Source organism: Oryctolagus cuniculus, chromosome 12 (genome assembly GCF_051225735.1).
Source record: "Oryctolagus cuniculus isolate XC-2025 breed Fujian yellow rabbit chromosome 12, ASM5122573v1, whole genome shotgun sequence".
Classification (NCBI taxonomy): domain Eukaryota; kingdom Metazoa; phylum Chordata; class Mammalia; order Lagomorpha; family Leporidae; genus Oryctolagus; species Oryctolagus cuniculus.
The window spans coordinates 79289353-79311884 of record NC_142878.1 but is presented as its reverse complement, the minus strand read 5'-3'; the positions used below and the strand labels follow the sequence as shown (position 1 = coordinate 79311884).

Here is a 22532-nt window from a genome sequence, read left to right as displayed (position 1 = left end):
GACATCAACTTAATCAAGTCATTCTAACTACCTTTTTTTAAAAAAAATTATTTATTTGAAAGTCAGAGTTAGAGAAGGAAAGGGAAAGAGAGAGGTCTTCCATCCACTGGAATGAACTCCAAATGGAGTGAACTTCCATTCACTCCCCAATTGGCCCCAATGGCTGGAGCTGGGCAGATCCGAAGCCAGGAGCCAGGAGCTTCCCCCGGGGGTTTCCAGCATGGTTGCTGGAGTCCAAGCACCCGGGCTTTCTTCTACTGCTTTCCCAGGCCACAGCAGAGAGGTGGATTGGAAGTGGAGCAGCTGGGTTTCGAACTAGAGTCCATATGGGATGTGGGCACTGCAGATGGTGGCCTTAGCTGCTAAGCCGGCCCCACCGATTTAGTTTTAAGGTTTCTCTAAATATACCTAAAATCTATTCTTGTTCATACATTCTTCCATTTAAAATGGACTTTTATGTTTAACTTGCCAACGAAATAAAGCAGACCAACATCCTGCAATCATCTGACCTTCTCTAGTCCCTGGACCACGTAGAAGAGTAAGATCCGTGTGGCTCATACATTGTATTTCCCGAATTCAGCAATAGCTGCGTTGGAGGCTGAGGTGAAGGCTCCCGTACCGGCACCATACCCACAGTGCCTCACGGTAACCCCGCGAGGCGGACAGTGGCACAGAACTCGCGCTGCTGAGCTGACACCAGTCCGCAGCCGCGGGAGATTAGGCATTGGAGGAGCAAGACGCTCTGTGCGTGCAAGTTGCCATCGGCCCCACGCACCAGACGTCGTTTGCGTGTTTCTCGGGAAACAGTTTGAAGAGGCCTTGCCTCGGTTCCCAATCCACAGAGTTTAACCACCTGTGGGACATCGTGGGCTCCCCAACAGCCATAAACGCCCTACGTCAAAGATGCAGGATCTGAACTTCCCGCCCGAGTCGTCTGGGCCTACGGAAGGAGCCCCCGCCTACGAGGCGCCTAAGAAGCTCAATGCCGATTGGGTCCTTCGGCGTCCAATGGGAGGCCGCGCCCTGCGCGGGCCGGCCTCCGACAGGCCGGGTGGCGAGCGAACGCGGCGGTTGCCGGGAAACCGCGTAAACAGTGGACCTGGTGCAGCCCGGGTCGGCCTCTGAGCGCAGCCGGCGACTCTGTTTGCGGTGGGTGGTGGTGGTCGCCCGAGCCCGTCGGCGATTTTCGGCAACCAAGATGGTGAGCTTGTCCGGGGATTGGCAGCCTTTTATGTACTCGTTGGTTTACTTGTAGTTTGGAGAAGTGCCTGAGAATGAGAGCGGGGCGTGTTTGTGGTCAGAGGCTTCAAGTGCTCATATTTAAGGCAACGTCTGCAGTGGGGTTCAGCCTCCCTGACCCGTTCCCCAGCGTGTTAGCTTCGTCTTTAAATCTGCAAGACTTCTGAGCGAGAGCCGACGGCTCAGGAAGCGCTGGACCTGCTACATTCGCGTCGGGAAAGCCTGAGCCGCACCTGCAGCCTTGGGGAGTTGGGAGGGGAGCAAAGAGGGAGCCCCGGGCCTGGAGAGCCAGGCTTCCTGGCTTTGGAGCCTGGTACTGCTGCTCGTTAGCGCAGCACCTCGGGTAAAGCTACTTTAGACTTTTCATTCTTCCACTAAAAACAGGGAGTGGTGTTAGTACGTGTTCGGTGTATGTACTGGTATACTCCTCTATCAGCGTTTCTCTTATTAGGGATGCTTCTCTAAATTTAGGAAGGAACCACAGATTCTGCGTTTGTTACTGTTGCCTATTTTCGTATCATTTATAGTAATAAATGGGGTTTGGGAATATCGAAGTATAACTGCCACGACCCCCCCCTCCTTTTTTTTTTTTTTTTATACTACAGGCTTCCAAAAGGAGAACCTTGAGCTTTAGCGAAAGGCATCAGAAATTAGTAGATGAAAACTACCGTAAAAAATTGCATGTCCAAGCACTCCAAGAAATAGAGGCTCAGATCAGGAACCAAATGGTCAGGAACGAGAATGACAACCGGGCAGAGCACAAGAGATTCCTCAGATTATTACAGGATGAACAATTTGAGTTGGATATGGAAGAGGCCATGCAAAAGGTAAGTTTTTCTGTTTATTGTTACATTTATTTTCCTTCATTGGTGCCTTGGAAATGAATCAAACCAATTATTAATACTGGAATTGAGTAGACAACCACCATGTGCATCAGCCCAGTGTCCTGACAAGGAGCTGATATTTTGGAGCTAGATTGTTTGTGAATTTTAGTACTGCTGTGTTTTAGCTGTAGGACTTTAAGTAACTCTTTAAAAAGCTACTTAATCTAGTAAATGGGATAATAGTGCCTCCTACTTAAGGTTGCTGTAAATACGTGCAAAGCCCTTGGAGTTGTGCCTGGCATGGAGTACACACTCAGATTTCCTTCCACAGAAGCATGAAATCCATAGTTAGTAATGTCCGTGGTTTTGCTAATGTTAGTGCAGTTGTGCCCTTGGCATTGTGTGATGTCAGGAGTCATATGAGATCCGGATGTTTCACTCTCTGTAGTGCCAGTGTTGCTTAGTAGGTTTAGGGAGACAGATTGTTTCCTGCATTCTGCAGTTCCCATCAAACTTTTTTCTGTTATTTTATTTATTTATTTATTTTTATTTTTTGACAGGCAGATTGGACAGTGAGAGAGACAGAGAGAAAGGTCTTCCTTTGCCTTTGGTTCACCCTCCAATGGCCGCCGCGGCTGGCGAGCTGCGGCCGGCACACTGCGCTGATCTGAAGCCAGGAGCCAGGTGCTTCTCCTGGTCTCCCATGGGGTGCAGGGCCCAAGTACTTGGGCCATCCTCCACTGCACTCCCGGGCCACAGCAGAGAGCTGGCCTGGAAGAGGGGCAACCGGGACAGAATCCGGCACCCCGACCGGGACTAGAACCTGGTGTGCCGGCACCGCAAGGCGGAGGATTAGCCTAGTGAGCCGCGGCGCCGGCCTTTTCTGTTATTTTAGAAAAGATTTTTTTCACTCATTAGAGGCTGCAAACATGGATTTTCTAATTTTTGTTCCTTTCACATTTAATAGCTAAAACTCCTTTGTAGAGAACCTTTCCTCAACTAGAGTTATTTATTCAGAGTAGAAAGGGAAATAGTTATTTTCAGAGTGAAAAGGTGGTACCTTGGCTACTTCCATTTGTGTCCATCATCTTTTTGTTATTTAAAATTTACTTAATTTTACTTTTTCTCTTTAAAAATATCTTTAAATATTCAGAGATCATTATAGGCTAACATTAAGGCTTCCACCGGGTCTCCCACGTGGGTACAGGGGCCCAAGGACTTGGGCCATCTTCTGCTTTCCCAGGCCACAGCACAGAGTTGGATCGGAAGTAGAGCAGCTGGGTCTCGAACAGGTGCCCACATGGGATGCCGCCACTTCAGGCCAGGGCGTTAACCTGCTGCGCCTCAGCACTGGCCCCAAGCCTTCTTTAACCTTTGATACTTCCCTTGTCTTCTGTCAGAACAAAGTGTTCTACATTCATGATTTTTTCCTTTTTTTTAAATGTTAGAGGTCTTCTTGTCACCACTGCAGTTCGTTTACTGTGATAGAAGCATGACCTGTGTCTCAGTTTAGCCACAATGACAGTTTTGGATACCACAGTCACCAGTGCCCATTCTCATCTGGAATGAGGCCCATGATGGTTAACTTCTGTGAGTTTGACTGGACCATGGGGCACCCAGGTGTTGGAGCTAACATTATTCTAGGTGTTCCGGTGCAGGTGTTTGAGGTTAGTCTGCTGCATAGAGCGGATTGCCCACTTGGGTGATGTGGGTGATGTGGGTGGGTGTCATCCAGTCAGTTGAAGGCCTGAAGAGAACAAAAAGGCTGGCCCGAATCCTGGATAAGAGAATCCTTCCTGCCTGCTGCTGTGGCACTATCAATTCTACTGCCTTTCAGGCCTTCAGACTCAGACTGGAACTAAAACATTGGCTTGTCAGCTCGCCAATGCATCCTGTAGGTCTTGGGACCCCCCCAGCCTCCTAATCGCTTTCTCTGGAGAGTTCCAAGTCCAGGTTCATTGCATGTATTTCTTGTCCCATACCTGGAATAGGTTATTGTGTAAATGAGTCCTATTTTTTAAGAAAATTTTATTTACTTTTATTTGAAAGGCAGAGTGACAGGGAGGAATGGATCGCTAGGGAAAGAGGAGTCGGGGCAGGAGAGCGGGGAGAGAGAGAGAGAGAGAGAGAGAGAGAGATGGACTTCTGTCTGCTGATTCATTCCTTGAATGCCTGCAGTCACCCAGGTCTCCCATGTGAGTGGCAGGGGTTGAAGTACTAGAGTCATCTGCTGCCTCCCAAGGCGCACGTTAGCAGGAAGCTGGAGGGGAAGGAGAGGCAGGACTGGCAGTTGGATACAGGAAGCGAGTGGCCGTTAAGTCTGCTTATTCTTAAAGGGATGTAATGGCTTTTTCAGGTCTTTTTCAATGAATAAAACTTAGGACAATGCATATTTCTAGCTTTTTATTTTGAGATAAGTTTAGATTTATGAGTTGCAAAATTGGATGCAGAGTTTCTGCATGCCCATGACCTGATGGCTTGTTATGTTCCTATCTTTCATAGATTAAAGTCATAGGAAGATGTCGAAAACATAGAAATTAACCTTGATACAATATTGTTAACCATGGGATTTGTTCAGATTTCATATGTTTTTCCGTTAATGCTTTTTTTTCTGTTCTAGGATCACACCTCCTTAGTCTCCTTCAGTGTCTGTCTCCTCCAGTCTCTGAGAATTTCTTCCTTTTTCCTGACTTTTGTGGCCTTCCCAATTTTGGAGACTGTGGTTCAGTTGTTGTAGTTCTTTTTTTTTTTTTATTTCACAGGTAGAGTTATAGACAGTGAGACAGAGACAGAGAAAGGTCTTCCTTTTGTTGGTTCACTCCCCAAATGGCTGCTACAGCCGGCACTGCGCTGATCCAAAGCCAGGAGCCAGGTGCTTCCTCCTGGTCTCCCATGCGGGTGCAGGAGCCCAAACACTTGGGCCATCCTCCACTGCCTTCCCTGGCCACAGCAGAGAGCTAGACTGGAAGAGGAGCAGCTGGGACTAGAATCCGGTGCCCACATGGGATGCTGGCACCACAGGTAGAGGATTAACCAAGTGAGCCACAGTGCTGGCCCCATAGTTTTTTCTTTCTTTTTTTTTTTTAAACAATTTATTTATTTATTTGAAAGGCAGAGTTACACACACACACACACACGGAGAGGGAGAGGGAGGGAGAGACAGAGATATCCATCTATGGTTCCCCAAATGACCACAATGACCACGGCTGGGCCAGGCTGAAGCCAGGAGCCAAGAACTTCCTCTTAGTCTCCCACGTGGGTGGAGGGGCCGAAGCATTTGGACCATCGTCCAAGGCTTTCGCAGCTCCATTAACAAGGGAGCTAGATCGGAAGTGGAGCAGCTGAGACCTGAACCAGCGCCCATTTGGGATGCTGCTGTTGTAGGCAGCGACTTAATCTGTTAGGCCACAATGCCACTCCCAGTAGTAGTTTTTTTTGTTGTTGTTTGTTTGTTTTTTAATTATTTGAGAGGCAAAGAGACATAGTGAGCGAGCTACCATCTGCTGGTAGTTCACTCCCCAAATACCCAGGAATTAGGAGCTCAATTCAGTTCTCCCACAAGGTGGCAGGAACGTAACTGCTTGCCACCCAGGGTGTGTATTAGCAGGAAGCTGGAATTGGGAGTGGGGTCTAGACTGAAGGCCAGGCACTGTGATGGTGTACGCGTGCATCCCACATGGTGTCTTTTTTTTTTTTTTTGACAGGCAGAGTGCACAGTGAGAGAGAGAGACAGAGAGAAAGGTCTTCCTTTGCCGTTGGTTCACCCTCCAATGGCCGCCGTGGCCGGTGCGCTGCGGCCGGCGCACCGCACTGATCTGAAGCCAGGAGCCAGGTGCTTCTCCTGGTCTCCCATGGGGTGCAGGGCCCAAGCACTTGGCCCATCCTCCACTGCACTCCCGGGCCACAGCAGAGAGCTGGCCTGGAAGAGGGGCAACCGGGAAAGAATCTGGCGCCCCGACTGGGACTAGAACCCGGTGTGCCGGCGCCACAAGGCAGAGGATTAGCCTAGTGAACCGTGGTGCCGGCCCCACATGGCGTCTTAACCACTGCACCACATGCCCTCTCCTTTTATAGTAGTTTTGTATTGGTATATGCTAAATTCCCCCAGCTTTAGCAGTTTAAAACAATACAAATTTATTATCTCACAGTTTCTGAAAATCAAAACTCTAGACATGGTATTGCTGGGTCCTCTGCTTTCTCAGTAGGAAGAAATCAAGGCCATAGCTTGGGGTTCATTGTTACCAAGAGTTCAGGGTCTTTTTCCAAGCTCATTGAAGTTAATTGAAAAATTCATGTTTTTGCAGTTGTAGCACTGAGGCCTTTATCTCCTGCTGGTCACTTCATTGCCTGCTACGTGGCAATGGGCTTCCCCGAGGCTCAGTGGGGACTAGCCTCAGCTAAGCCAAGTCATTTTTACAACCCAACCGATTAGGTTAGGCTGCCCAGGATACTCTCCCTTCTACTAAGTGAATGTCGACTGACTGGGGATCCTAATGCCCTTTTCATGAGTCACAATGGAGAGTAGATGGTATTAATATGTATTATTCTTGATAATAACCTTGAACATTTGGTTGAAGTGATACCTACCAGGATTCTTCTCTGTAAAGTTACCAGTTTTCACTTGTAATTACAAAAAATTTGCTGGCATCCCATATGGGCAGAGGTTCAAGTCCCAGCTGCTCCACTTTTGGTCCAGCTCCCTGCTAATGGGAAAGCAGTGGAAAATGGCCCACATGCTTGGGCCCACATACCCATAAGAAGCTCCTGGCTTCTGGCTTCAGTCTGGCCCAGCCCTGGCCATTGGGGCCATTTGGGGAAATGAACCAGCAGATGGAAGATCTCTCTCCTTTTCTGTCTCTCCCTCTCTCTCTCTCTCTAATTTTGCCTTTCAAAAATAAATAAATAAATCTTAAAATAAAAAGATAGCTTTGCTGGGTGAAGTATTCTTGGCTGGCAGTTTTTCCCCCCAGAAGTTGGAATATATCTCTCGATTTCCTTCTGTTCTATGAGGTACCTCTTGAAAAAAAAAAATCCATAAATCCTTTAGAAGTAACCTAGTGCTTCTCTCTTGGAGATTTTAGAATTATCTCTTTGTGTCACTCTTTTGGGAGTTTAACTGCAATGTGTGGTGGTGATGGTGTTTTCTGGTCATGTCTATTTGTGATCCTGTGCGTTTCCCATACCTGAATGCTGTCTTTCTCCAGGTGGGGGTGTTTTCGGCTAAGTCATTGAATGAATCTTCTGGCCTTTATTCTTCTTGCCCCCTGGAATCTCAGTTATGTGAATGGTGATCCATTCAGTGGTGTCCCATAGGCTGTTTTTATTCTTTTTATTCTTTTTTCTTTTTTGTCTGAGATATTACAAAAGACCTGTTTTTTTTTTTTTTTGAGTCCAGGTTTTCTTTTTTTTTTTTTTCCCTTCTTGATCTAGTCTGTTGAGGCTTTGAGCTGTATTTTTATTTGACTTACTGATTTTACCTCTAGGACCTCTGTTTGCTAAATTTCTCATTTATATCATGCACTCATCTAATTTCATTTAGCTACCAGTCTGTGTTCTCTGTGTTTTTTTTTTTTTTTTTAAGATTTTATTTATTTATTTGAGAGGTAGAGTTACAGACATTGAGAGGGAGAGACAGAGAGAAAGGTTTTCCATCCATTGGTTCACTCCCCAATTGGCCACAACAGCCGGAGCTGCACTGATCCGAAGCCAGGAGCCAGGTGCTTCCTCCCAGTCTCCCATGCGGGTGCAGGGCCCAAGGACTTGGGCCATCCTCCACTGTACTCCCGGGCCACAGCAGAGAGCTGGACTGGAAGAGGAGCAGCCAGGACTAGAACCGGCGCCCATATGGAATGCTGGCACCACAGGTGGAGGATTAACCTGTGCCAAGGTGCCAGCCCCCTCCATTTCTTAGATCCTTAAAATCATTCTTTTGAATTCTTTATCTGGCATTTCAGTAGTTTCTCCTTCTGTGGAGTGTGAAATTAAAGCATTATTGGATTCCTTTAGGGGCATGATATTGCCTTTTTCAAATTTCTTGTCTGTTTATTTTTGTGCATCTGGTGGATCATTTGCCTCTACTGTTTTGGAGGGTGGCTTTCATGGTTTGAAGGCTGCTGCATGAAGATGTGTCTTCAGCTGCCTGTTGGGTAGGCTACTTGGGCACTAGTTTTCAGTTGGATGCTGAAGTGTAGCCTCCCTATGTCTTCTGCCAGTGTGAATGAGGGCAGTGGCAACAGGGGTTTGGGAGGATTCTTCTCAATCCCAGTAGGGGCATGCAAATCTTGGCAGTGGCTGCCAGAGGTGTGGCAGTGCCAGGTCCAGGTCTGTGGCTTGTATACTCTGCTACTGTGTCTACCAACACTGAGGCAGGCTTGGATTATGGTGAGGCTGGAGTCTGAGCTACTCACCAAGGAGCTGGGGTGGACTGCCTGCAGTAGAGCTGGAGTCTGGGTCCCTCAGCTAAGCTGGAAGCAGGCTAGAAAAGGGCAAGAAAAGAGCAGCCTGAGCAGATACGGGTGACCAACCATGTTTGTGCAAGCCAGAGCAGCCTTGGACCACAGTAAGGGTGGAGCCTGGATCACTCACCAAAGTAGGAACCTATTAAAGAAAAGAGCTGTACTGCTGAGTGGATGTACACACTCAACTGTACCCAAAAAACAAAAGTGGGCTCACACGTCAGGGCTGGAATCAGAGGTATTCATCAAAGCTGGAGGCTGCTGGAGTAGGGAGCTGCACAGCTTGGGCACCTAGTTGTGCACCACCACAAACACTGAACAACTGCAGGGTGCTGAGGTCTTGGGTGCTCAGCAAAGCCAAGGCCCACTGGAATCCCAAGCAGGTGTGCACAACAGACATTCCCACCAAAGCCCGTGCTCACTCAAGCTAAACTGAAGCACTCACCAAAGCTGTGGTGTCAGTGGGCAGCCCAGGCAAGTATAGGGACCAGGTACCCATCAAAGCTGGGTTTTGTCAGGCTGCCCAGGACTAGAATTAAGGATACTCACCAACAGCTGGGATTTAACATAAACGACAACCAAGCCAGGCCCTTGGTGCTAAAGCCAAAACCCCCTGGCCCAGGGAAGCCACACTGCCTGAGTGTTTGTTCTTGTGTACAGCCATATTTCCCAGAACCAGGGTGTAGGGAAGAGAACTGTGGTGGGCCAAAGGGTCTCCTTCGTGGTGAACCCTACTGCTCCCTGGTGTGCACTGCCTTGTGGGAAGGGAGGGAGTGCAGGAGGATGGGCAAGTCTACAGAAGCAAGTGGCCGGCTTCTAAGGTCCTGGAAGCAGGCAGGACCTACCGCACTGGACTACCTGTCTTTTGTACTGCAGAACACTATTTGGACTAAGGTGCTGTGTCTGTTTCCACTGTCGGGCCCAGGTGATTTTGTGGAACTGTGATCATTTTCCAGCATGGTGGAGTGTCTGTGAGGTCCCAAGCATGGGGCTATATAGGGATTCTGTCCTTCAGGGTGGTGTGGTTTCAGACAGTGACTCCTCTCTGAAGATGGCATCCTACTGCTGCAGCCTGTGCTGTGGAGGTTGGGGAGATGACATTGTGAGTTCCTTTCTTGTTGCAGAGCTACAGAGTATACTGGGAGTAGCTCTCCTTGGGGGAATCCAAGTCTGTGATGACTGTAAGGGCCCCACCCTCCTAGCTGAGGTTGCTTGTATTCGGCATTCTTCACATGGAGTCTGCTGGGGTTCTCCTGCTGCCCTTTTGCCCTGGGGGTTGCCTCTGGCCCTGAGGCCATAGTCTCTGATGCTGGGGGCTTTGCTGTCCTTTTTATGTGGCCATCCCACATCTTTGTGTCTTACAGGCTTCCTACATATTCCCCTGTGAATTTCTTCTCTCCTCTGGGCACTCACTCTGAAATACAGTTATGTACTTGTTATTTTGATTCTTCTCTGTGAGAAGATAAACCCTGGACAATTCTGTTTGGACATATTCTTTCACAGTTTCGAAAGGAATGAATTACTGATACATGCTGCAATATGGATGAATCGTAAAAACATTACGTGAAAGAAGCTGGACACAAAAGGCCACATATGAACATGGAATGATTAAGTTTGCATGAAGTATCCAGAATAGGCAAGCCCATACAGACAGAAGTGAGATTAGCAGATGCTACCGGCTGGGGGGAAGTAAGAGAAATGTTGAATGCTAACAGGTATACAGCACTTTTTGGGGTAATGTAAACATTGTGGAACATTGAAAATTTATGTCTACAAAAAACATACATACAGATTTGCTGTATAGCATGTGTGCATATATACATCAGCTATATATATATATGTGTGTGTGTGTATATATAGCACATACAGAAATGTATTTATAATACATGGCAACTATAAAACTGCTGTAGCACATCTGTTTTCATAATGCCAACACCTAGAAGCTGACAAGATGTTCTTCAGTAGCTGAAAGAATAAATAAACTGTGGTACACCCAAACAGTGGAATATTATTTGGTTTGAAAATAAGCTATCAAGTCATCAAAAGATGTGGAGGAACCTTAAATGCAGATATAATTTCAACTGTATGACATTCTGGGAAAGGCAATGGAAACAGTAAAAAGATTAGTGGTTTCCAGAGATTGGGGGAGGAATGGTTGGTAGGCTTATTGATTATAACAAGTGTAACACTCCACTGGGGGAGGTTGAGTGTGGGGGAGGCTGTGCATGTGTAGGGGCAAGGGATACATGGGATATCTACTTTGCTCATTTTCTCATGAACTCCAAATTCTAAAACATAAAACTTTTTTTTTAAAAAGTTCTGAAATTAATGTTGACAGTTGTACAACACCGTGAATACACAAAAAGCACTGAATTGTGACTTCTCAAAGGTGAATTTTATGATAACATGAATTGTGTCTCATTTTTAATAAAGAACAGGTTCCATAAATGTTCTACAAATGGCATCAAAGGGTATTTTATGTTTTGGGATTGACCCCTTTCATGCAGGACAGTTCGTGGGGAGATGCATCCAAGTTGTTGCATGTATTCTTCCTTATTGCTTCTTGCCTTGGAATTGATAGGTGGTATTCCACAGAATGACCTGCCATTGTTTATTGGATCATTCACCTGGAGAAGGGTATGCTGGGGATATTTCCCCTAGTATCTGTTGTGAATAAATGTGCTGTAAACATTTGATTAAAGACGTTTTAATAAGCATCAGTTTTCATTTCCCTGGGATAAGTTGTTAAGTTGTATTGTATATGCATGTCAGCTTATTAGAAACTACCAAACTGATTTTCACAGTAACTACCATTTCACATTCTTACCAGTGATGGATGACATCTGTAGTTTCTCATCAATATTTCATGTTGCTGCTATTTTTTATTTTAGCCAGTGCAATTAGTAGGTAGTGATAGCGCACTGTAATTTTCTTTTATTTGTTTATTTAATTTTTAATATTTATTTTTAAGGTGAATATAAGTATTTCATATATCCAGATTTAGGAGCATAGTAATATTTTCTACCCTACTTTTCCTCCCGCCCACACTTCCATCCCCTCTCTTCCATCCTCTCTCATTCCTTCCTTTAATTTTTACAATGATCTACTCTCAGTCTATTTTATACTCGTAAGATTAATCCTACACTAAGTAAAGAGTTTAACAAATAGTAAGAAGGAAAAAACATTGTTCTTCAACAATGAGACAAGGACTGTAAACAATCGTGGAATCTAAAAATGTCATTTTCACTAATATACATTACATTTCTTTGCATTCTATTACCACAGATCAGGAAAAACATATGGTAATTGTCTTTTTGAGACTAGCTTATTTCACTAATTATAATGATTTCCAGTTGCATCTGTATTGTTGCAAATGATAGGATTTCATTCCTTTTTACGGCTGAATAGTATTCCACACTAGATATATACACCACAGTTTATCCAGTCATTAGTTGATGGACATCTGGGTTGATTCCATATCTTAGATATTGTGAATTGAGCTGTAATAATGGTAGGGGGTTACACATAACTCATATGATGATTACATTTCATTTGGGTAAATTCCCAGGAATGGGATTGCTATGTTATGTGTTAAATCTATTTTCAACTTTCTCCATACTGTCTTCCATAGTGGCTGTAGTAGTTTACATTCCTACCAACAGTGCATTAGGATCCCCTTTTCCCCACATCCTTGCCAGCATTTATTGTTTGTTGATTTCTGTATGAGAGCCATTCTAACTGGGGTGAGGTGAAACCTCATTGTAGTCTTCATTTGCATTTCTCTGATGGCTAGTGGTCCTGAGCATTTTTTTCATTTGTCTATCGGCCATTTGAATGTCCTCTTTTGAAAAATGCCTGTTGAAGTCCTTTGCACATTTCTTAACTGGATTAGTTGTTTTGTTGTTGTTGAGTTTCTTGAGCTCTTTGCAGATATCTGAATATTAATCCTTTGTCAGTTGCATGGTTTGCAAATATTTTTTCCCATTCTATCAGTTGCCTCTTCTCATTGCTGAGTGTTTCCTTTGCCGTACTGACGCTTCTCAGTTTGATGTAATCCCATCTGTCAATTTTGGCTTTGATTGTCTGTGCCTCTGGAGTCTTTTCCTAGAACTCTTTGTGCCAATTTCTTGCAGAGTTTCTCCAGTGTTCTCCTCTAGTAATTTGGTGGTATCAGGTCATAGATTTAGCTCTTTGATCCATTTTGAGTTTTTGTGTAAGGTTAAAGTACTGCATACTTCTGCATGTAGAGATCCAGTTTTCCTAGCACCGTTTGTTGAAGAGACTGTCCTTGCTCCAGGGATTGATTTTAGGTCCTGTGTCAAAGATTGGTTGTAGATATGTGGATTAATTTTTGGAGTTTGTATTCTGTAGTATTGGTCTATGAATCTATTTTTGTGCCAGTACCAGGATGCTTTGATTATAACTACCCTGTAGTATGTCTTGAAATCTGGTATTGTGATGCCTTTTGCTTTGTTTTTGTTGTTTAAGATTGCTTTAGCTGTTCATGGATCTCTTGTGTTTCCATATGAATTTTATTATCAATCACATTGAATTTGTAAATTGCTTTCAATAGTATGGAAATTTTGATGATATTAATTTTTCAATTCACAAACATGAAAGATTTTTCCATTTGTTGTATCTTAATTTCTTTAGTGTTTTCTAGTTTTTTTTTAAAGATATATTTATTTACTGAAAGGCCAATTTATAGAGAGCCCGAGGCAGAGGCAGAGGTAGAAAGAAAGAGAGGTCTTCCATCCATTGGTTCACTCCCTAAATAGCTGCCACGGCTGGAGCTGGGCTGATCTAAAGCCAGGAGCCAGAAGCTTCTTCTGGATCCCCTACATGGGTGCAGGGGCTTTCCACTGCTTTCCCAGGCCATTGCAGAGAGCTGGATTGGAAGAGAAGCAGCCAGGTTTTGAACTGGTGCCCATATGGGATGCTGGCAATGCAGGCAGGTGGTGTCTTTACCCACTAAGCCACAGCACTGGCCCTGTGTTTTGTAATTTTCATCATAGTTATTTTTCACCTCCTTGGTTAAATTTATTCCAAGGCATTCAATTTTTTATAGCTGTTATGAATGAGACTGATGATACAAGTTCTTTCTCGGCCATGGCATTGTTCATGTATACACACTATGATTTTTGTGTGTTAATTTTATATTCTAAAACTTTACCAAACTCTTATGAGTTCCAATATTCTCTTAGTGGAGTCTTTTGGTTCCCCTATATATAGAATAATGTCTTCTGTGAACAGCGATAATTTGACTTCCTCCTTTCAATTTATCTCTTTGATTTCTTTTTCTTACCTGATAGTTCTGGCTAGAACTTCCAGGACTATCTTGAATAGCAATGGTGAAAGTGGGCATCCTAGTCTGGTTCTGGAAATTGGTTCTTAGTGGAAGTGCTTCCAACTTTTTCTCCATTCAGTATGATACTGATTGTGGATTTGTTATAAATTGCCTTTATTGTGTTGAGGAATGTGCCTTCTATACCCAATTGTCTTAAAATCTTTATTATGAAAGAATGCTGTATTTTATCAAATGCTTTCTCTGCATCTATTGAAATAATCATATATTTTTTATTCTTCAGTTTGTTAATGTGATGTATCACATTGATTTGTGTGTGTTGAACCATCCTTGCATACCAGAATTAAATCCCACTTTGCGTGAATGATCATTCTGATGTGCTGTTGGATTAGATTAGCTAGTATTTTGTTGAGGATTTTTGCATCTGTGTTCATCAGGGATGTTGGGCTATAGTTCTGTTCTTTGCTGTACCTTTTTCTGATTTGGAATTAAGGTGATGCTGGCCTCATAGAAGGAATTTGGGAGGATTCCCTCTGTTTAAGTTGTTTTGAATAGATTGAGAAGAATTTGAATGAGTTCTTCTTTAAAAGTCTCATAGAATTCAGCAGTGAGGCCATCCAGTCCTGGGGTTTTCTTTGTTGGAAGGGTCTATATTATTGATTGAATCTCCATCTTGGTCATTGGTCAATTTAGGTTTTCTGTGAATCATGACTCAATTTTGGTAGATTATATGTGTCCAGGAATCCATTTCTTCTAAATTTTCCAATTTGTTGGTATATAGCTGTTTGTAGTAGTTCCTAATGATTTTTTAAAAAAATATTTATTTACTTATTTGAAAGGAAGAGTTACAGAGAGGCAGAGAGAGAGAGAGAGAGAGAGAGAGCGAGCAAGTGACACCTTTCCATCCACTGGTTTATTCCCCAAATGGCTGCAATGGTCAGAGCTGGGCTTATCCGAAGCTAGGAGCCAGGAGCTTCTTCTTGGTCTCCAATGCAGGTCCAGGGACCTAAAGTCTTGGGCCATCTTCCACTGCTTTCCCAGGCCAGAGCTGAGAGCTGGAATGGAAGTGGATTGGAAGGGATTCAAACCAGTGCCCATATGCGATGCCGGCACTGCAGGCCACAACTTCACCTGCTACTTCCACAGCACCAGCCTCCTTGATGATTCTTTTTACTTCTGTGGTATGTGTTACATCTCCTTTTTCATTGATGATTTTATTAATTTGTCTCCTCTTTTATTTTGTTGTTGGTTAGTTGGGCCAATTGTGTATCAATTTTATTTTTTTAAAAAACAGCTCTTCATTTCACTGATTTTTTTTTGTTTCAATTTTGTTTATTCTCTAATTTTAATTATTTCTTTCTTTTGAGTTTGGCTTGTTGTTTTTCTAGGTCCTCGAGGTGCACTGATAGCTCATTTATTTGATGCCTTCCAATTTCTTGATGTAGGCACCAATTTGTTATAAAATTTCCTCTTGACACTGCTTGGGCTGTATCCTATACATTTTGATATGTTATATTGTCATCTTGATTTGTTTCCAGGAACTTTTTCATTTCCCTTTTTTCTGTGACCCACTCTGTATTCAGGAGTGTGTTGTTCATTCTCCATGTATTTACATATTTTCTAGAGATTCTTAAATTGTTGATTTCCAGCTACATTCCATTATGGTCAGAAAAGATGTGTGGTATGATTTTGATTTTTTTGAATTTGCTAAGACTTGTTTTATGGGCTAGCATGTGGTCTATCCTAGAGACAGTTCCATGCACTGATAAGAAGAATGTGTATTCTTCAAGTCTGGGATGAAAGATTCTGTAGTTACCAGTTAGGTCCTTTTGGTCCATGGTGTCGATTAGTTCTGTTATTTCTTTGTTGATTTTTTGTTTGTTTGTTTAGTTGATCTGTCCATTGATGGAAGTGAGGTGTTGAAGGCCCTGATTATTACTGTGTTGGAGGTCTGTGTTTCCTTTTTTCTAATTTTTTTTTTTTGGTCTGAGATACTTCTAAAGATTTGTCTTCTAGCCCAAATAGTCTTTCTTCTGCCTCACCAAGTCTGTTGTTAAGGCTTTCCACCATATTTTTTATTTAACATGTTGAATTCTTCATTTCTGATATTTCAGTTTGATTTTTCTTCAAAAATCTCAATTTCATGGGAAAATTTTTCTTCAATATTATGTATGGATTTCTTCAATTTGTAAATTTACTTCTCATTGCTTCTGAGTAATCCTATGACCAATCTTTTGAATTCCTTTTCAGGTATTTCCTCATCCCTTTGTCTTCACATTCTAATTGTGAAGTAAATGTTGTGGTCCTTGAGGAAATCACGTTGTCTTCCGTATTCTTGTTTCTTTAATTTCTGCATTTAGTTTTAGGCATTTGTGGAAATGCTTGTTGGTTTTCTTCTCTGATGGTTTTTATCTTAGAACTATGCTTCTGTGGTTTAGTGGAGTGTCTGCTCTTTCAGTGAATACCCATAGATGCTGTGTGTGGCCATCAAACTCTGGTCAGTGCTCCAGGGTGGGACGAGAATCCAGGGTGACATCCAAGTTGGGCGTCGTGGATCTCCTGTATTGTCAGCAAGGGTACAGAATGAACATGCTTGTTGGCATAATCACAACTTCAGTGACCATAGTTAGCCCACAGTGGGTACAAACCCTATCCATGCTAGTACATGAAACTGCACAAAGGATCTATGTGGTCTTCACTCTGGGTCATCTAGGAACTCTGCCTCTGACGCCAGACACAATAATTGCCCAGAGACCCAGCTGTACCCTGTACCCTAGCGTGCAGTCACAGAACTCCCACAGTGTGTATAGAAGTGACTCTTACAGAAAACATTATAAAAGAGAACTAAGAAAAATAACCAGATGCACTATTTAGACCTTGTTTGGTTTTGATTTGAACAGACCAACTAGGAAAAAAAAATCTTTGAGACATTGGGGAAAGTTGACGTATAGACAGTACTAAGGAGTTACTGTTAATTTATCTAGAAGTATTAATGGTGTGGTTGTTTAATAATGCATTTTTATCAGGTAGAGATCCATACTGAGTTATTTACATTATATATGATATCAATACCCTTGCAGAAAAAGAACAAGGAAAAAAGAATAGTATAGACTCTAAAGAAAAAAGATTGAGAAAATGTTGATAATTTTGAAAATATGGGTACTAGTGGGTATATTTTGATATTCTTCTTACTATTGATGATATTGAAAATTTCCAGGATACAATGTTTGAAGAAATACTTATTGAAATAATTATATTTTTTATTTTAAATATTTGTTTATTAGGGAGGGAAAGTGGGGGTAGGGACAGAGAACAAGCAAGCTTCCATCCACTGATTCACTCTCCAAATGCCCACACTGGGCAGAGCTGGGCAGTGGCCGAAGCCAGGAACAGGAAGTGTAATCCAAGTCTCCTGCGTGTGGGGAAGAAATCCAGTTACTTGAGCCATCAAGTAACTTCAACAAGTAAATTCATCCTTCATGAAAAAAATTGACTCTGGAGAATCAATAAAGTTATTTTGTTTGTTTAGGCAGAAGAAAACAAGAGATTGAGGAAACTCCAGCTTGAACAAGAAGAAAAGTTGGCTACAGAATTGGCAAAACTAAAACATGAAAGTCTAAAGGATGAGAAGATGAGGCAACAAGTAAGAGAAAACAGGTGTGTTGGATTCTGTAGGGTTCACTGACTTATTTTTTATCTTTAAACTTTTATGTAATTCTTAGCTCCTGAAAGTGAACTTTCTTTGTTTATATTATTACATTTGGTTAATATTTTTCCTGGAAATAATTATTGCTTTGAAAAGAACTGTATTTATAAATGTGTTAGTAATAAATAAGTATCAATAACCCCCTTTCTTTCCTTTAAACACTTATTTTTAAATGACCTCTTTAAAAAAAAAAGAAATCTTAATGGAATCTTAGTCTTAAGAGACACTTTAGGGCAAAATTAATTTTTTTTTAAACAGGCAGAGTTAGACAGTGAGAGAGAGAGAGAGAGAGAGACAGAGAGAAAGGTCTTCCTTTTTCTGTTGGTTCACCCCCCCAAGTGGCTGCTATGGCCGGCGCGTTGCGGCCAGCGCGCTGTGCTGATCCGAAGCCAGGAGTCAGGTGCCTCTTCCCTGTCTCCCATGGGGTACAGGGGCCAAGCACCTGGGCCATCCTCCACTGCACTCCCTGGCCACAGCAGAGAGCTGGCCTGGAAGAGGAGCAACCGGGACAGAATCTGGCGCCCTGACTGGGACTAGAACCCGGGGTGCCAGCGCAGCAGGCCGAGGATTAGCTTATTGAGCCACGGTGCCAGCCTAGGGCAAAATTAATTTAATTTCATTTCCTACATAAATTTCCAACACTGTTGATGGAAAGTGCCTGTTCAGCCTGTGTTTCCACCCTTCTAGTAACTCCAGTGGGGCCTTTTTGTTGTTGTTGAGCCCTAACTTTAAACTGTTCCCTACATTGATTTAAAATTAATTTCTCTGTAGCTTCCATGCATTTGTTTTCTTTAGGACATCCTTTCCTATCTAAAAACCCACTAAGTGCTTTCTTCTGTAAGTTAAATATCGTTTGTTTCTTATACAAAACAGCTTCTAGCTTACCATCCTGGTTTCTTCTTCTTCTTCTTCTTCTTCTTCTTGTTTCTTCTTCTTTTTTTTTTTTTTTTTTTTTTTTTTGGACAGGCAGAGACAGTGGGAGAGAGAGAGACAGAGAGAAAGGTCTTCCTTTGCCGTTGGTTCACCCCCCAAGTGGCTGCTACAGCCGGCAAGTTGCGGCTGGCACGCTGCGCCGATCCGAAGGCAGGAGCCAGGTGCTTTCTCCTGGTCTCCCATGGGGTGCAGGGCCCAAGGACCTGGGCCATCCTCCACTGCACTCCCGGGCCACAGCAGAGAGCTGGCCTGGAAGAGGAGCAACCGGAACAGAATCCGGCGCCCCAACTGGGACTAGAACCCAGGGTACCGGCACCACAGGTGGAGGATTAGCCTAGTGAGTCACGGTGTGGGCCCCTGGTTTCTTCTTTACATGCTGCTTAGATTGTTGTTGTTCTTTAACAAAATATTAAGTATTATGTATAATACTCCTGGAAGATATCTCAAATGGAAGGATTAATAATATTGTTCTAGAATATGCTTATTTTTAATTTTAAATTTTTGTCTTTGTACAAAATACTTTTATATAAAATATATTTTATATTTTTACATTTATATTTATTTTTAGTTTTATTTGTTTGAAAATAAGAGAGAAAGAGACAGATAGACAGAGGTCTTCCTGCAATAGCTAAGGCTGGGCCAGGCCAAAGCCAAGGGTCTGAAGCTCCATGTGGATCTCCCATGTGGGTGGCAGAGACAGTCTTGAGCCATCTTCTGCTGCTTCCTAAAGTGTGCATTCCTCTTTTTTTTTTTTTTAGATTTATTTTATTTATTTGAAAGACAGAGTTAGAGAGAGGTAGAGACAGAGAGAAAAAGAGAGAGAGAGAGGGGTCTTCCATCTGCTGCTTTACTCGCTAAATGGCCACAATGGCCAGAGTGAGCCAATCCGAAGCCAGGAGCTTCTTCCAGGTCTCCCACGGACCCAAGGACTTGGGCCGTCTTCTACTTCTTTCCTAGGCAATAGCAGAGAGCTGGATTGGAAGTGGATGAGCCCAATCTCGAACTGGTGCCCATATGGGATGCCAGCACTGCAGGCCAGTAGTTTAATCCACTGCACTACAGCGCCGGCCCCAGGGCATGCATTCTTAGCAAACTGAATTGGAGGTGGAGTAGCTGGGATTCTAGCCAGGCATTCCAGAATGGATGCAGCTGTCCCAAGCAGTGACTTAACCATTGCATCAAATCCCACCCTTGGAATATATTTCTTAATGCTGCCTAAGATAAAATTACCTTTCTTTTGATTTATTTTTAAAGTTAATTTGTTGTTTATTTGAAAATCAGGGTGAGAGACAGAGATGGGGAGATCTTCCACTCACTCATTCATTCTTCAAATGACCACAACAGCCAAAGCTGGGCCAAGGTGAAGCCAGGAGGCAGGAACTCCATCCTGGTCTCCCACATGAGAGGCAGGGCCCCAAGCATTTGGGTCATTATCTTCTGTCACACTAGGCTAATCCTCCGCCTGAGGCACCGGCACCCCGAGTTCTAGTCCCAGTTGGGGCACCGGTTCTTTCCGGGTTGCTCCTCTTCCAGTCCAGCTCTCTGCTGTGGCCCGGGAAGGCAGTGGAGGATGGCCCAAGTGCTTGGGCCCTGCACCCGCAAGGGAGACTAGGAGGAGGCCCCTGCTCCTGGCTTCAGATCAGCGTAGCACACCTGCTATAGCAGCCATTTGGGGGGTGAACCAACGGAAGGAAAACCTTTCCCTCTGTCAGTCTTTCTCCCACGTCTAACTCTGCCTGTCCAAAAAAAAAAAAATAGCATGGACTCAAACTGGTGCTTTAATATGGGATGACAGCACAGCAGGCAGCTGCTTAACCTGCTGTACCACAATGCTGGCCCTTCAAATTATTTTTTAGGTGCAACCATGCTACCCTGTTGATAAAAACCCATAACCAGGTTCACTGTTGTGGCAACGTGGGGTTAGACTACTGGCTTCTAACTTTGACCTGGCCCAGCCCTTGAATTCAGGAATTTGGGGAATGAAGTAGAAGATGGAAGATACATGTGTGTGTGTGTGTATATCTGTGTATCTGTGTATGTGTCTCCCTCTCGGTCATTCTTTTAAACATATAGATAGGGGCCGGCACTGTGGCGCAGTAGGTTAATCCTCTACTTGTGGCGCCGGCATCCCATATGGGCGCCGGTTCTAGTCCCGGCTGCTCTTCTTCCAATCCAGCTCTCTGCTGTGGCCTGGGAAAGCAGTAGAAGATGGCCCAAGTCCTTGGGCCCCTGCACCCGTGTGGGAAACCCGGAGGAAGCTCCTGGGTCCTGGCTTCAGAATAGTGCTGCTCCAGCCTTTGCTGCCATTTGGGGAGTGAACCAGTGGATGGAAGACCTTTCTGTCTCTCTCTCTCACTGTAACTCTACCTGTCAATAAAATCAAATAAAATATTAAAAAAAACAAAGAGGTAAATTTTTTTAAAAAAGGACCAACTAAATGCCCATCTTATACTTTCCTAGCTGAATATGTTGGAAATTTACTTTGATAGTTACATTTTATCCTAATTGAATAGGACTTCTGTAGAAATTATGGTGAACTTTGGGTGTTTTGAGGCATTAAATTATATGTTTGACAAATGTACCCATGTATATTTTTCTGGGTTGACAATGTTAATCAAATTCTCTAAGAGATTTCTTAGAAGAAAATTAAAATTATTGCTGCTATCTGCATTTTATTCTATCGATATTATTAACTACATATATATATGTAGTTAAAACATATATGTAGTTGAAACATCCCATTTAATGAGCTCTTATATATGAAATAAATATTTCATTATGTCTTTTTGTAATTAAAATAAGATAGCTTTCCACCAGGCTAGCTGATTTATACAAATGTTCCTTCTGAGAACAGAGTCTGGAGAAATTATTAAAAATAAAGTCTGGGAGGGGAAGTGAGCCTGGCACTTGTAGCTGCATTTCTTCTGGAAGTTTCTGCTGATTAAAAAGCATGGCTGGGGGGCCAGCGTGGTGGTGCACTAGGTTAATCCTCCACCTGCGGCGCCAGCATCCCATATGGGTACTGGGTTCTAGCCCTAGATACTCCTCTTCCAGTCCAGCTCTCTGCTGTGGCCCGAGAAGGCAGTGGAGGATGGCCCAAGTGCTTGGGCCCTGCCCCTGCGTGGGAGACCAGGAGGAAGCACCTGGCTCCTGGCTTCGGATTGGCGTAGCTCCGGTGGTGGTGGCCATTTGGGGAGTGAACCAATGGAAGGAAGACCTTTCTCTCTTTCTGTCTCTCTCACTGTCTGTAACTCTACCTGTCAAACAAATAAATAAAAATCTGTGGCGCAGCGGGTAAACACCCTGGCCAGAAGTGCCGGCATCCCATATGAGCCCTGGTTCAAGGCCTGTCTGCTCCATTTCTGATCCAGCTCTCTGCTATGGCCTGGGAAAGCAGTAGAAGATGGCCCAAGTCCTTGGGCCTCTGCACCTGCGAGGGAGACCCAAAAGAAGCTCCTGGCTCCTGGCTTCGGATAAGCGCAACTCTGGCCATTGCAGCCATCTAGGGAGTGAACCAGCAGATGGAAGACCTCTCTCTCTCTGTCTGTGTCTCTGTCTCTGTCTCTACCTCTATTTGTCTTTCAAACAAATAAAATCTTTTTTTTTTTTTTTAAAGCATGGCTGAGAGTTAAACAAAGTACAGCTTGGCTGATAAGTACACGACAGTGTGGTCAGCAGCATTCTGCACACTGTACGTCTAGGATTTGTGTCTTTTATACACAGGGGTATTCAAAAAGTTTGCTGAAAAATAGAATTAAAAGATAAGTATAGTTGGGTGTGAGACATTTTTGAAATCCATATGTAGGGTCTGGCGCTGTGGCATAGTGGGTAAAGCTGCAGTGTGCAGTGCCAGCATCCCACATGGGTGCCAGTTCATTTCCCAGCTGCTCCACTTCCAGTCCAGTTCCCTGCTAATGGTCTGGGAAAAGTGGTGGAGGATTGTCTAAGTTCTTGGGCCCCTGCACCCACAGGGGAGACCTGGAAGAAGCTTCTAACTCTCCTGACTTCAAACTGGCCCAGCTGTCACCATTGGGGCCATTTGGGGAGTGAACCAGTAAATGGAGGATCTC

The 22532-nt window shown here is 43.7% G+C and overlaps 1 protein-coding gene and 1 non-coding gene across 3 annotated transcripts in view; one reads left to right on the top strand and one right to left on the bottom strand.

The window, feature by feature from the left end:
* The first annotated feature begins 1009 nt into the window (after nucleotides 1-1009).
* The window catches only part of MNS1 (meiosis specific nuclear structural 1), a 49239-nt gene continuing 27716 nt past the window's right edge, over nucleotides 1010-22532 (top strand). For both annotated transcript variants that reach the window (XM_089310400.1, XM_008268965.5), the window contains exons 1-3: nucleotides 1010-1201; nucleotides 1845-2066; nucleotides 17353-17480. In XM_089310400.1, the coding sequence (XP_089166526.1) occupies nucleotides 1199-1201; nucleotides 1845-2066; nucleotides 17353-17480 (353 nt within the window). In that variant the 5' untranslated portion in view covers nucleotides 1010-1198. The remainder of the gene's footprint in view (nucleotides 1202-1844; nucleotides 2067-17352; nucleotides 17481-22532) is intronic.
* LOC127484039 (small nucleolar RNA SNORA1) lies at nucleotides 3503-3636 on the bottom strand. Its single transcript, XR_007910820.2, has one exon. It is a non-coding gene; the product is annotated as a small nucleolar RNA SNORA1 (small nucleolar RNA).